The sequence below is a fragment of the Labeo rohita genome, chromosome 7 (assembly GCF_022985175.1).
Source record: "Labeo rohita strain BAU-BD-2019 chromosome 7, IGBB_LRoh.1.0, whole genome shotgun sequence".
Taxonomy (NCBI): domain Eukaryota; kingdom Metazoa; phylum Chordata; class Actinopteri; order Cypriniformes; family Cyprinidae; genus Labeo; species Labeo rohita.
In genome coordinates this window covers 44,538,194-44,551,040 of record NC_066875.1, presented here as the reverse complement: position 1 = coordinate 44,551,040, position 12,847 = coordinate 44,538,194, and the positions used below count along the sequence as shown (strand labels likewise).

General features: G+C 33.9%; 2 protein-coding genes across 4 annotated transcripts in view; one reads left to right on the top strand and one right to left on the bottom strand.

Moving 5' to 3' along the window:
* mthfs (5,10-methenyltetrahydrofolate synthetase (5-formyltetrahydrofolate cyclo-ligase)) overlaps positions 1 to 347 on the bottom strand; it is a 17,258-nt gene extending 16,911 nt beyond the window's left edge. Inside the window, exon 1 of the mRNA XM_051114430.1 lies at positions 74 to 347. Within this exon, the coding sequence (XP_050970387.1) occupies positions 74 to 184 (111 nt within the window). The 5' untranslated portion in view covers positions 185 to 347. The remainder of the gene's footprint in view (positions 1 to 73) is intronic.
* Positions 348 to 1,909: 1,562 nt separating this feature from the next.
* Positions 1,910 to 12,411, top strand: zfand6 (zinc finger, AN1-type domain 6). Of its 3 annotated transcripts, none has more exons than XM_051114427.1 (7): positions 1,910 to 2,060; positions 6,060 to 6,219; positions 7,455 to 7,524; positions 8,252 to 8,340; positions 11,066 to 11,191; positions 11,393 to 11,488; positions 11,634 to 12,411. In XM_051114427.1, exons 2-7 carry the CDS (start codon positions 6,069 to 6,071, stop codon positions 11,780 to 11,782), a joined length of 681 nt encoding a protein of 226 aa, XP_050970384.1. In that variant the 5' UTR covers positions 1,910 to 2,060; positions 6,060 to 6,068; the 3' UTR covers positions 11,783 to 12,411. The 3 variants fall into 3 exon arrangements, with proteins under 3 accessions (XP_050970384.1, XP_050970382.1, XP_050970383.1); XM_051114425.1 differs by having other exon boundaries at positions 11,063 to 11,191; XM_051114426.1 differs by lacking the exon at positions 1,910 to 2,060 and adding an exon at positions 2,798 to 2,899 and having other exon boundaries at positions 11,063 to 11,191.
* The last annotated feature ends 436 nt before the right edge of the window (positions 12,412 to 12,847 follow it).

The window sequence follows — 12,847 nt, the reverse complement described above, 5'->3', positions numbered from 1 at the left end:
GTACAATCTAACTGCTGTCCCATATTACAAGGCCACTGAAAGCCTCTCAGCTGACATGTCAAGTGACAGTTACCTTTTGTGAGACAACTCGAGACTGTCTTAGCTTCTCCTGATCGCTCACTGCAGCCACTCGACCCTTGATTTCTCTCCTCAAAGCTTGTTTTGCTGCACGCAGAGCTGCCATAATGAATCTGCACTGCTCAAATCCACTCAGACTGCAAATACACACATTAAACAACAGACTCCTGTGAACATTGCAGCAGCTCAGTTAATAATTCACTCGTGAGAAAGTAATAACATCAGTGAAATCCGCACATGTGCGTGTGATCGATTAATGCTGGATAGACTAGTCGCCCTGAGTGAGCGGAGCCAGTGTACAAATGGATTAGTCGTCCTGTGTGGGCGGAGTCAGTTTACGTGCCCTTTGAGGAAAGGTAAACATTCCAGGGAAAAGACTTAAAGGGACAGTTTTTGAAAACGCGTTCATTTGTTGTAAACTCGATTGACCTTCTTCTATTCCATGATGGGACGCAATATAAGATTTTAGGCAGATTTTAAGTCGCCATACAATGAAAGGGACTGATTAATGAAGGATCATTTTGCTTAAACTTTTGGTGTCAATAAAGTCATTTTTGATTCAGATTAAGATTAATGCTATGATTCATTAATAATCATAATACAAAACTTTTTAGAGTTAATGTTTGCTTATTTATTTCTACCAAAATGCCTTTTGATTTTAAGCTAACAATATAAAGCATATAAAATGTATGTAAAAATCATTTAGAATTATTAAATTTATTTGTTAAATTAAATGTATTACATTTATTTGTGTATTATAATTTATTTAATAGTTAAAAAATTAATTGTATAAAATAAAATGTAGTTTATTATTTATTTATAATTTATAAAAGAAAATGTGGTCATACTAAATTTTATTTTAAATGATTAAATATTTCTAAAATATATATTTTATATTTAAATATATAAACAAATATGTGGCATTTTATTCGCTGATTAAAAATTCTTGCTGACTAATGGGTGAAATCTAGTGGTTTAAAGCATAGTGACAAATACTGGAAAGATTTACAGTTAATTAGTTTTTGGGAGCTGCTCTGTAATCCTTAAATCTTCTTTTAGTATCATCTAATGATGTTATTCTTGTCTTAATGTGTCTGACGAGATTTGTTTGGTATTCAAACTATTGTTAAACTGAATGACATTTTTTTCTGTAAATCATGGTAAAAAAAAAATATGATAGCCAAAAAATAAAATAAAATTATATTGAACTAAATAGAAAACACTAATGTAAACACTAAATTTTAAAATGTATTAAACTTTTATTGTTTTTATGTTAAAAAAGCCTATTTTCAATCTTGACCTGTGTATGTGATTTAGTACCAGTAGAATTAAACCAAAGAGTAATGTCTATCCAAAATATGAAAAGTTTAATCGCAAAAACAGATAACTCATTTTTTTAAATGTTAAAAAAACATGTTTTTTTAATGTGTTATCATGTTTTTATTGTGTTAGCTGTATTTTTTAGTTATTTTTACTTAAAATAACCCAACTGCAGTTTAATTGAGATTAACTGGAATGCACAATGAAAAACATAATTTTTGAAAACGTTTTTGCAAATGAACTCTTCATTTGTTTTTATAAACAACCAGTCCAAAATAAATAAATAAATAAATAAATAAATAGTACAGTTTCATCTGGAGTATCACAGAAAGTGGCTCTATGTCTTTACAAACTTTTTAAAAATATAAAAAAATATATAATAAACATATGACAATGAATATGTAAAACGATGACATGGCACATGAGACAGACTAGACAGCAAAACGTCAACGCCGGAAAACCACGAAGTCCCTTCGTGACGTCACCGAGTAGGTTAAAGTGGGGGCTGGAGTGTCAAAACTAACAAACAGGCTGTGACTCGGTGGGGGAAGGGAAGCTGGCCAACGCCGACAACACTTCGCAAACATTTTAATAGTGCAAGACTATAAAGCAAAGTCTTTTAAGTCAGCGACATCGATATATTAGTCGTCAGGAGTGCGGAGGTGAGTTTATAAGCGGCCGTTATCAATTGAATCAGTGAAACAGCTGCGGCGTTTTGTGATCTGTTAGCCAACTTGACATGAGCAAAACCTGTTGTTGTATACGGTCGCGTAGCAAAAGCTACCTAACAATTAACTTCTTTGAGTGTTTGTACGAAAACAAATAACTGTTGGTTTAGAAAACGGGGGCTTTGTAAATAGCAGGCTAATAGCGGTATTGTTAAGGGAGTTGGAAAAGTAAACAGTGGTAAAAGAGTAACTAGTACGTTGTCTACTTGTGCTATATTGCATTTTAGTTTACAAAATCTGTGCCATCTACTAGAGAACCAGCTGTTAAAACTTTAGTTTTTCATTTTAGGGAAGTATGTGGTGTTAATACATTTTTTTTATCTCATATATTGTGAAGAGTAGCTTTAAAAAATTAATGCTCGTAAAATCGTACACGACATCAATCAACGCTGTGCTGATTCATCTTTCTTTTATTTAAACATGTAAAATTTAAAAAATAGCGATGATTCGTCAACGAATTGTTTTTAGTGTCAAATCTTCAATTGTTTAATGAATCATTCATTAAATGAATCGTTCACAAAACGGCTCGTTCACAAACCAGACCTATGAATTTAAATCGAGCTGTTCAAATGAGCCGATTCGCTAAAGCGAATCGGACTGTAACTATCGTGGGCGTGGTTTCCAGGACGCGACCAATGGCGCTTCAGTGGGCGTGTACGTAAGCCGTTTCATTATTACTCAATGTGTTTTACGATGTCCAGCTTTCATTTAAACAGCTAGCGACGTTACGTAGAAGATAAACAGAGAGGTGCTCACTATAAACCATTAACCAGGTAAGAAAGGCAAACGTATGGATACATAGGCGACATATTACGATGAAATCTGCTTTTAGTCGCTGTTGCCATTTGTTATTATATGATTACTTAAACAAAGGACAGTGTAAATAGTGCGAGTTACGGTAAACCTGATTATCTTAGTGCTCGGATCCAGCTGCTACAAGTTCTAGCTGTAGTCAGTCGGTTTCACTGACAATGAAACAAACTCGTTGTGCTTTAAGAGGTTTGTAGGTTTTCTTTACTAAATTTCTTTGTCTAAATGACACCAATAACTAGTTACATGACAGTGATGTTAGCTTGGAGGACTAGAGTATTTACATTGTGTGAAGATGTGATCTGGTTATTTATTAAGGGAACTGTTAACAGTTCTACCACACAAGCACTTCTTTATCTTTATCCCATTGTGGCTGTATTTTCCCCATAAGTTAATGGCATCATCAACCCTAACAGCAATGTCACATAAAGCACTTCACTGCCTTGACTAAACTTTGCATTTTCCAAAACGTTTTAGATTCTGCTAATAATACAACAAATGGGACAGTGTAAGAAGTTGAACTTAAGAGCATTTTTTCTATTTCCCAAAAGGCTGATTCATGTTTCTTTAAAATAAAAAAAGCTGGTATTTGAGTTGAAAAGGTTACTCCATATGACAAGTGTTGAATAATCATTACAGCAGTAATTATACATCATGCATTCAATTCAAACCTATTGTTATGTAGTCCCATTTGCTTCTGAATGTGTTTGAGTAATCTAATTACAAAGGAATTTGGATGTGGCTTTAATTTATTGTGATTGGATCATTTGAAGCAGTATCAGTTCCAGGTGTGAATGAGCAGTTTTTGCCTTAGGAAATAAAATATAATCCACCTCCCTGCTCCCTCAGTAAAGCAAAATGTGGAACCCCAAAAGTTTAGTACTCAAGGTTAGCAGTATGTTCATATTGCACTTTGGAAATAAAATAAACTGAAGGATTTGCAGTATTTGATGTACTTTCTTTTGTTTCTGCTCTCAGTATGTTGACTCTGCATTTTCTGCTGTGTGTAACCATCATATAGGAGAACATAAACTTGGGTTTTCAAATGCAAAATCTTTTCTAGAAGTGCTTTCCTGAAATTGCCATCACATCTGCCTTTTTTTTTTTTTATTCAAACAGACCTAAGCAGATCTCAAAATGGATAGTTATTGATATTTCATAATGTTGTGATGCTTAAATTCAACATCACAACATTGATTTGACATTGACAAAAATGTTAGAAAAATTAGTATTGGTAATTGATTAGCCTGGTGTTTTATTACCACTGATGCTTTTATATTATTAATTTATTAGTTAATTTACCAAATATACAAAAAAAGTTTACTTAAATTTAAAAAGGTTAGCATTAATTTCTGGTTATCTTTATTATTTACAGGTATTATTTTAGAAATTATCTTTGTTCACGTTTGTTTGTCAAGGTGTTCTGTAACGGTCATTGTGTTGTCATTTGTGTTTTTGGTTTTTCTTGGCTAGTGTTGTTGTCTTCAGTGATCCTGTTGTAGCTTGTAGCTGGAGAGATCCTGAGTGTCTTTATCTGACCTGTTCTGTATCTGATCTAGTGCCAGAGCCTGTCACAGGGCAACACATGTGAGCACAGCAGCTTACTGTACACTAGCCAGACAGTTTTATTTGCACTTCCTGTTGATAAGTATGTTCTGAGAAAACTTTGATTGTTTAGAGTTAAGCTCTTTCTCATCAGCTCTGAGGCCAATGTAAACCTGTTTGAAAGTTAATTTAAAGCTGCTGTTTGGCTTAAACATTGACTGAAAGCACTGATATGTTGAAGCATTGTGTTTGGATTCACTCTTTGCAGTGTTTGTGTAATGATAAAGTCAACATGGAAGAAGTACTGACTGTATTTTTTTTCTTGGTGCATTGTTCCTAGCATTGGGGCAGTGGTGGCCTAATGGTTAGAGAGTTGGACTTGTAACCCGATGGTTGCAGGTTTGGGTACCGGTAGGAAATGTAGGTGGAGAAGTGAATGAACAGTGCTTTCTTCTACTCTTATTACCCACAACTGCTGTCTGTGTGTGTATTTTTATGGCTTAAATATATAGAGCACAAATTCCAAGTATGGGTTACTTGTTACCATACTTGGCCTTAACATCACTTATTGTGCATTTATATGGAACTTTATCCATTTTAAATGTAAAAAAATCTATCTTGTATTCATCAGATCAGTGTTTGTATCATTTTTTAATAATACTTTTATCAAAATGTATATTTAATAACATCTATCGTTCTACTATACTGTCGCTCTATCTGTTGCTCTACCGGTCTACCGTTCTGTCGTTCTATCGTTCTATCTGTTGTTCTACTGCTCTATCTGTCTATCTGTCTATGTTATGATTGTCTGTCGTTCCATTTATTACACTGTTATTTTTCTATCGTTCCGTCTATCATTCCATCAATGCATCTTTGTTTTTTTTTAATCTTTCTATCTCTCTGTCTATCCTGCATTCTGTCTTTCTGTTTTTCTGTCTGTCTGCCTTATATCTGTCTGTTGTTCCAACTATGCATGGTCCATGTTGTCTGTCTGTCTTTTTCTTAAAGGGATAGTTCACCCAAAAATGAAACTTGTCGTTAATTACTTGCTCTATTGTCATTCCAAACTCGTAAGACCATGCGTCGTGGTACTCTCTTGAACATGCGTCGAAGACCAACTTGGAAGAGAAGAAATTGTTGAATAAAGTTGTTATTTTTGTTTTCTTTTTCTTTGGTGAACTATCCTTTAAAGTTATAATTGCTCTTTTCTCCCATCTTTCAGCACAGCGAGGACACTTCTTATACAGTATGAATGTGAGACAGCCGCACAGGTAGTGAGAGACAGACCCTTACAGACAGGTGCAGAGAGACAGTTAGAACATGTCAGAGGAGGATCAGATAAGTGTCTTATTCACTCAAACATCAGCACAAAGCCTAATTCAGCCATACACTCAGTATTCAAAGCACAAGACTCGAGCTCTTTTAAGGTGAAACAGACCGCTGGTTTCTTATGCATACATTTAGGTCTGATATTTAGCCCCTGTGGATCGTGATGTCAAAGTAGCTGTTACTCATTGGTAAAAACACATGGTATATGACATTGTAATGGTGAGCTCTCTCTGTTTGTTCTCTCCATAGGAGAGGGATATGGCTCAGGAGACCAATCAGACCCAAGTGCCTTTGCTCTGTTCTAACGGTTGTGGGTTTTACGGGAATCCACGTAATAACGGCATGTGCTCTGTGTGCTATAAAGACTCCTTACAGCGGCAGAACAACAGCGGCAGGTCCAGCGATCCAGGTGAGTCAGATGTAATCGCAGAAGGACCCATTTCCAACTCTTCTGTGTTAGTAAGTACTATTTCATTGTCAAAATTCAACAGTATTTGATCACATCAGGAGATGGTGTTGATTGGTTTTTCAAGTCAACTCAAAATGCTGTGCATAAACCATTTTATTTTGTTAATGTAACACATTTCTGAGTTAGCTTTGTAAATGGGTTGCAAAAGTAAGAAAGATGTGTGATGTCAGATTGAAAGGAAAGGTGGAGGAAGTCGTTACATCATGTTACGTTCATGAAAGACTGTAAAGACATGTTTGAAATTTGTTAAAGTAGAAAGGGTCAATAATGGCAAAATGTCAGTGGTTTAATTGCTGCTCGATATACACTACATTTTAAAAGTTTGAGGTCAGTAGTAAATAAAGTTTTTGAAAGAACTATCTAATGCTTATCAAGGCAGTATTTGCTTGATCAAAAATACAAGTCAGTAGTATTAAATATTATTGCAATTTTAGATAACTTTTTTCCTTTTAATATATTGTAAAATGTAATTTATTCCTTTTGATATAAAGCTGAATTGTCAGCATCATTATTGCAATCTTCAGTGTCACCTGATCCTACAGGATTCATTCTAATATGCTGATTTGCTGCTGAAGATACATTTTTTATTATTATTATTATTATTATTAATTATTAATGTTGAAAGCAGTTGTTCTCCTTCATACGAAGTTCAAAAGAATAGCATCTTTTATAATAGTAGAAATGTTTTTCTGTCACTTTTGATAAATTTAATGCATCCTTGGTGGGTAAAAGGTTTTAATCTGTCAAAAAATAATCTTACTGACAAAAAATAAATAAATAAATAAATAAAAAAAAAAAAATATATATATATATATATATATATATATATATATATATATATATATATATCTTTTTAAATTTTGTATTGTGTAGCACCACCTGCAGTGAAATATCATTGGTCCAAAATACTTATCCATAGTCAAAATTCTTCTTGACAAGCAGTAATTTCATTCTTAACATTTAACCTTCATTCAGGGATGTACAAATTTCCTGACACTGAAAACTTGAAAGGTTGTTCTGTCATGCCTGGTTTGGACCCAGTAGTGTTAAACTGCACCGTCTAAAAAGAAAAAAAATGTCACTTGTTCTGTTATTTTCATCAGCTTCTGAAAAATAAGGAGAACTTAAAATGAAAGTGTTGACATGTTGGGTTTTCTGCTTTTCATTGCCTGCAGTGTCTTCCAGCATTAGCAGTAAAGGAGAATCTATGACTGTACAATCAACGTCACAGCATGAACAAAACAGGTACGACATCTTCCTCTTTACCACCCCTCCATCATTTCTCATAATAGTTGCTCTAGTCATTGCAATTGCATAAGATGTAGTTTATTTGTGCAACTGTTATTTCACAAGGGTGAGAACAGGCCCCTTTCTCATTGAGGAATAAACCTCTTTTAAAACTTTGTGGTATGACTGTACACATAGAAGTGTGTCAGCTCTGCCATTTTCACTAATGCCAGTCTTGCGAAGTCTTATTTTTTTTGTATTTTTCATTCAAGTTCCAAATTTTTTTTTTTTTTTTATATATATATTTTTTTAATTCATTTTGAATTCAATTAAATATAATTGTTTGAATTTTTATTTTTAGATTTTGCATTTTGATTTTAATTTTAGATAGTTTTGGTCATTTAGTTGTTGTTGAAATAAAGCTTTAAAAAATATTTTATTTATTAAAGTGTTCAAGTAAAATTTTATTTTATTTTTTTATTTTATTATTATTTTTTTTAATGGCAAATTCATTAGTTCGCTATTGTATTGTAGTGTATTTAATTCACTGGTTGATCCACACATAGGAATTACAGAATGGCTATTAAATATATACACAATTTCTAATTTAATTTCCAGCAGTGATATAAAATTGCTCGTACTGTGATATAAGGCTTTGGTCATAACGCCCACTTCTAAGTTACACACAAATGGCATATGTTTTCCTTTATATAACACAACAGTCTTTTCTCTTCATCCTCTACAGTCAGTGTTTCTCAACGCCAACACCAGCAGCAGCAGTTACACACAAAGACGGTGCTTCAGCAGCAGCTCAGTCAGACCTCAAAACACCAGGTACGTTCCCTTTTTCACTTTGGCCCGTTTATTATGTCATCCCCGCTCCAAAACCAGACACTGAGCAGATTACCATGACACAGAAAGAGACAAACACTTTGCCAAACACCATAGAAACAGCCAGACATCATCTTCCAAATGTATTTGACTGTTTGCTTTGAGACAGGGCCAATAAGTGCTCAAAGTTCACTTGTTGCATTTGATTAAAAGCCCTGTTTTCTCCTTTTTCCAGAGCTGAACAGGCTTACATTTGTACAGTGTGTCTACTGATTTTAGTGATTTATTTTTTTTTTTTTTTTTTTTTTTTTGAAAGAGCATTAATACTTTTATTTAGCAAGGATGTGTTATATTGATAAAGACTGATCGTAAAGACTTATATTGTTAAATTTACTCAAAAGAGAAATATTTTTTGTTATTTTTAACTTTATTCATGAAGGAATTCTGAAAAAGGTATCACAGGTTCCAAAAATAAGCTGTTTTCAACATTGATAATACATCAGCATATTATATTGATTTCTGAAAGATCATGTGACACTGAAATAATGATGCTGATTTATGAAGTTATTTGCATCTGTCTATAACATGTTTTTTTTTTTTTTTTTTCTACTTGGTTTACTAGGACTGCATTTTCGTGCCACGTTAAAAAAAAATCTAAGATTACAAGATTAAAGTCGTAATATTTTGACAATGAAGTTGAGCTGTGTTATATTAAAAGCAACAAAACACAAAATTATTGCAATTGCTGGGTGGCTGTCGATAAATGAGTGGAACACGATATATATTGTGTCTAATCATTTATTGTATTATACTGTGAATAAAACAGCTTGTGAATAGTCACTTAACATTATATGCCTCAGGAATGACAACAATATAACGTATGTTATATATAATGAGCCCACTTCAGTCTCTAGAATGTTTTATTGTTTTTAATTAAATAGCGTTACGTGTGAGGAATGAAACGTTGATTGCCACAGATGTGTTTTTTTTTTTGGAGAGTAGGTGACGGATTTTTCACAAAGAAAACAGTATAGTTTAATTAATTGATTCACATGAATATAGTGATCTGTCACGCCACATTAAAGAGCTTGAAAAACATTATTTTAAGACCCACAGTTTGTATTTCACTATAAAATGATTTTGAAAGCTGAGACTCTTTATATTAAAAATAACAAATGCATTTGAAAACTTTAGATAATATTTCCAAGCATACTGTCCTCACAAATATGATACATAGTATGATTTCTGCTAATAATCCCACAAGTATTTGTAGTGTATTAAAGGGGTCATCGGATGCAAAGTTCACTCTTTCATGTTGTTTGAACATTGTGTGTTGGCAGTGTATGTACAAATCTACCCTATAATGATAAAAATCCATGCAGTGGTTTTTAATTAATCTGTAAAAATAATATCCCCTTTTTCAAATCGAGCCATTCTCAGATGCCTTTCGGTGTGGTGTCACACCAACAGAGGCTGCTTCAACAATAGTTGATTGACATCAGCGTTTTACCTCAGATCAGCTGTAACAATCCAACCTCGATTGCTTTGATGCTGGAGCAGGGATGTAAGTTAGACAAGAATACCTCTGATTGAGCGATTAAGGTGTTGTTTTGCTGTATGTAATAATGAACATAGCGGTTGTCATTTGCTCCCGACATCTGAGCTGCTGAAGATGCAGTGGATTTCGTTTGATTATGAAGGGAATGCACCTCCCAATCTAACGTTACATAAAACAGACACAATATATATCGTCTATGTTCACGTGAATCATTCGTGATCCAGCTTCACTTACAGCAGAAGTAAGTATAAGGGTTTTTTTCATGAATCTTTGATCACCTTTCCTAATAACGTGCTAGTTAGGAAGTTTATCGGCTAAATGCGGCTAAAGTAAACAGGCTCCTCACTCTACAGCGAGAGAAGAGAGGGGCGGGGCGAGCAGAGCTCATTTGCATTTAAAGGACCAACCCCTTAGAATGAGATGAATTTTGCAGAGCTCATTTTGACAAGGTAAAAAGGGTGTTTTACACTACCACTGAGAATTTTTAACCAAAGTATATTATAGGGACTTTTCAAGACCCTAAAGAATCATATCAACTTGTGAAAAATGGGCATCCGATGACCCCTTTAAGGGTTAAACGAGAGCTGGCGCCCCCCCAAAGGAATGTCTGTTGGGTGTGTGAGCTGAATAAAATGTTGTTCCTGTTCAGTCTGTTTATAAATATCATATTCTTGATCTTAAGCTGTTTCCACGAGTCCTTAAAATTGTCTCTTCCTTATCTCAGGAAGATGATGTGGCCACTCGACCCCAACAATATTAAAATAAATTCTGGTGGCCTGGCAACTTCTCCCGGTGCTCTCAGTCGGAGCCATTTGCGCGTAGGCTATACTCTCAAAATATTCTAACTTTCATTTCTACAATTTATCTACAATTTAAATTGTCAAAACATTTCGACTTTATTCTCGTAGTTTTGGATGTTTTTATTTTTTAACGTGGCACTAAAACACTGTCGTATTTTACAAAAATGTTAACTTTCCAAATTAAAGTTTCTGGTTTAAAATAATTGTAGTGCATCACAAACAAATATTAAGAACAAAAAGTTAGGGCAAAAAAATAAAGCTTAAAGTCGTTTCTAAACCTGTTTCCTGTATATAGTATGCAAAGTCTCTTAAGTTAAATGGACCTGTGTAGATTCTTTAGGAAAACTGACTGCGTTTGTTTGTACAGAAGAAGTGTCATGCAGTAAATCGCCGAGAAACTTTCAGTCCACGGCAAGTAGCTCATCAGCGGAGGATTGCATATTGAGAGGAAAAAGGAAGCTAGATGAAACTTGTCAACCCATAGATAGAGTATCTGGTGAGTATCAAGATCAGAAAGTTCATCTTTGCTTCTTCCCTCATTCATTTTCTTAAGCATGTTTTGATCAAAAATGTCTGAGGAAAATTTTCAGGCTCGCACCGGATGCCGACCAAAAACTTTTGATCTTCAGAATCTCATTGAAATGTTCTTTAAGTTAGCAGCATTTCTAAATCTTTGGCACCTGTTTTAAACTCTTAGCCTCAGATGTCTCAGAGCAAACCTCAGATGTACCAGAGCAATCCAGACCTAAGAAAAACCGCTGCTTCAGTTGCCGCAAGAAAGTCGGGCTCACTGGTATGCAAAAACATATACAATACATTGCTACATATACATTGTTTGATTTTAACACCTGAAAATTGTCTTTTATGATATGACACATTTTTCTGCCTGCAAATCTGGAGTATATTGAGCTAATTTAGCTTTTGTTTACATCTGACAGGCTTCAACTGCCGGTGCGGACACTTGTTTTGCAGCATCCACCGATACTCGGATGTTCACAACTGTAGCTTTGATTACAAGGCTGATGCGGCTGAGAAAATAAGGAAGGAAAACCCACTTATTGTCGGGGAGAAAATCAAGAAGATTTGAGCTAAAGATTGCAAAGATGTTTTTTTTACCCTCTTTTCCTTGAAACCTTGAATTGTGCATGCTACAATGAAACATATACGCAAATTTATTTTGTCTCTTTGTTTCATTTTTACCTCTCAAGTTTATTTACTTACAAAATACTGTGGTATGTACACCGCTAAATATTTATATGATTAGTAATTTAATTTGCATTAATAAATGGTGTTTTTGATTCGGGTGACTGTGCATTTCTGGTGATGAACAAAGCATGCATGTTAAAACCATTGCCAGAGCATATTTGATTTTTATTTTAGTTTTTTTCCCAATAACGATTGTAAGCAAGAAAATGACATTTTTACTTAATATAAAAAAGATGAGGCTTTATCAATTACTGTATTTGCTTCTTCAATGTTTAAAAAATATTAAGAAGTTTAAAAGTCATTTCAAATATACAAATTATTATGTTTGCGACCTCGGTCTCTGGTTTAAACAGGTTTTTTGCACTTCATTACAGACTGTGATTTACATTTCTTCTAGTTCATTTATTAGAGTGAGTGAAAGTTGCGAGTGGTTTTATTTATGTTTGTGTATTCACTGCGTTCATGTTCAATAAAGTTTTACACGTCACACTGTAATAAGCGCTCTAACTATACAGTCTCCCTAGTTTGTTTAATTACGTTGTCTGTGTATGCTATTAATTTTAATTCTTCATAAGGCATTTAAGGGCAACATTGCTGCAAAGTCTTGCCTTTTAGTTTTGCTCTTCATTGTATGAAATTATGTATGATTGCTTGGTTTCAGACATGTTGTTGTACGATCATCACTATCTCTAATATCACTGAGTAGTAACAGCAACAGTACATTTGTCAATTGTAGGTTATGAAACTTTCAAAGAAAAATTCATAGCGCACAAAAAGCTGAAATCATATGCTAAATATTTTAGTCTGAATGCTGAACGACTGTACCTTAATTCATTCGTATTATTATGCATTCTTAACTTTGAAGTGCTGTAAATGATTGTTTACATAATGCATGAAACACTATGATTTTCACACTGTGCTTACCACTGACTTATGTTTATGAGCC

Excerpts from the sequence above, each read along its gene's own strand:
- zfand6 (XM_051114425.1), top strand. The coding sequence starts at position 6,069 with ATGGCTCAGGAGACCAATCAGACCCAAGTGCCTTTGCTCTGTTCTAAC. Across the intron at positions 6,220-7,454 it reads CGGCAGGTCCAGCGATCCAG|TGTCTTCCAGCATTAGCAGT; the intron begins GTGAGTCAGATG and ends CATTGCCTGCAG. Across the intron at positions 11,489-11,633 it reads CAAGAAAGTCGGGCTCACTG|GCTTCAACTGCCGGTGCGGA; the intron begins GTATGCAAAAAC and ends TACATCTGACAG.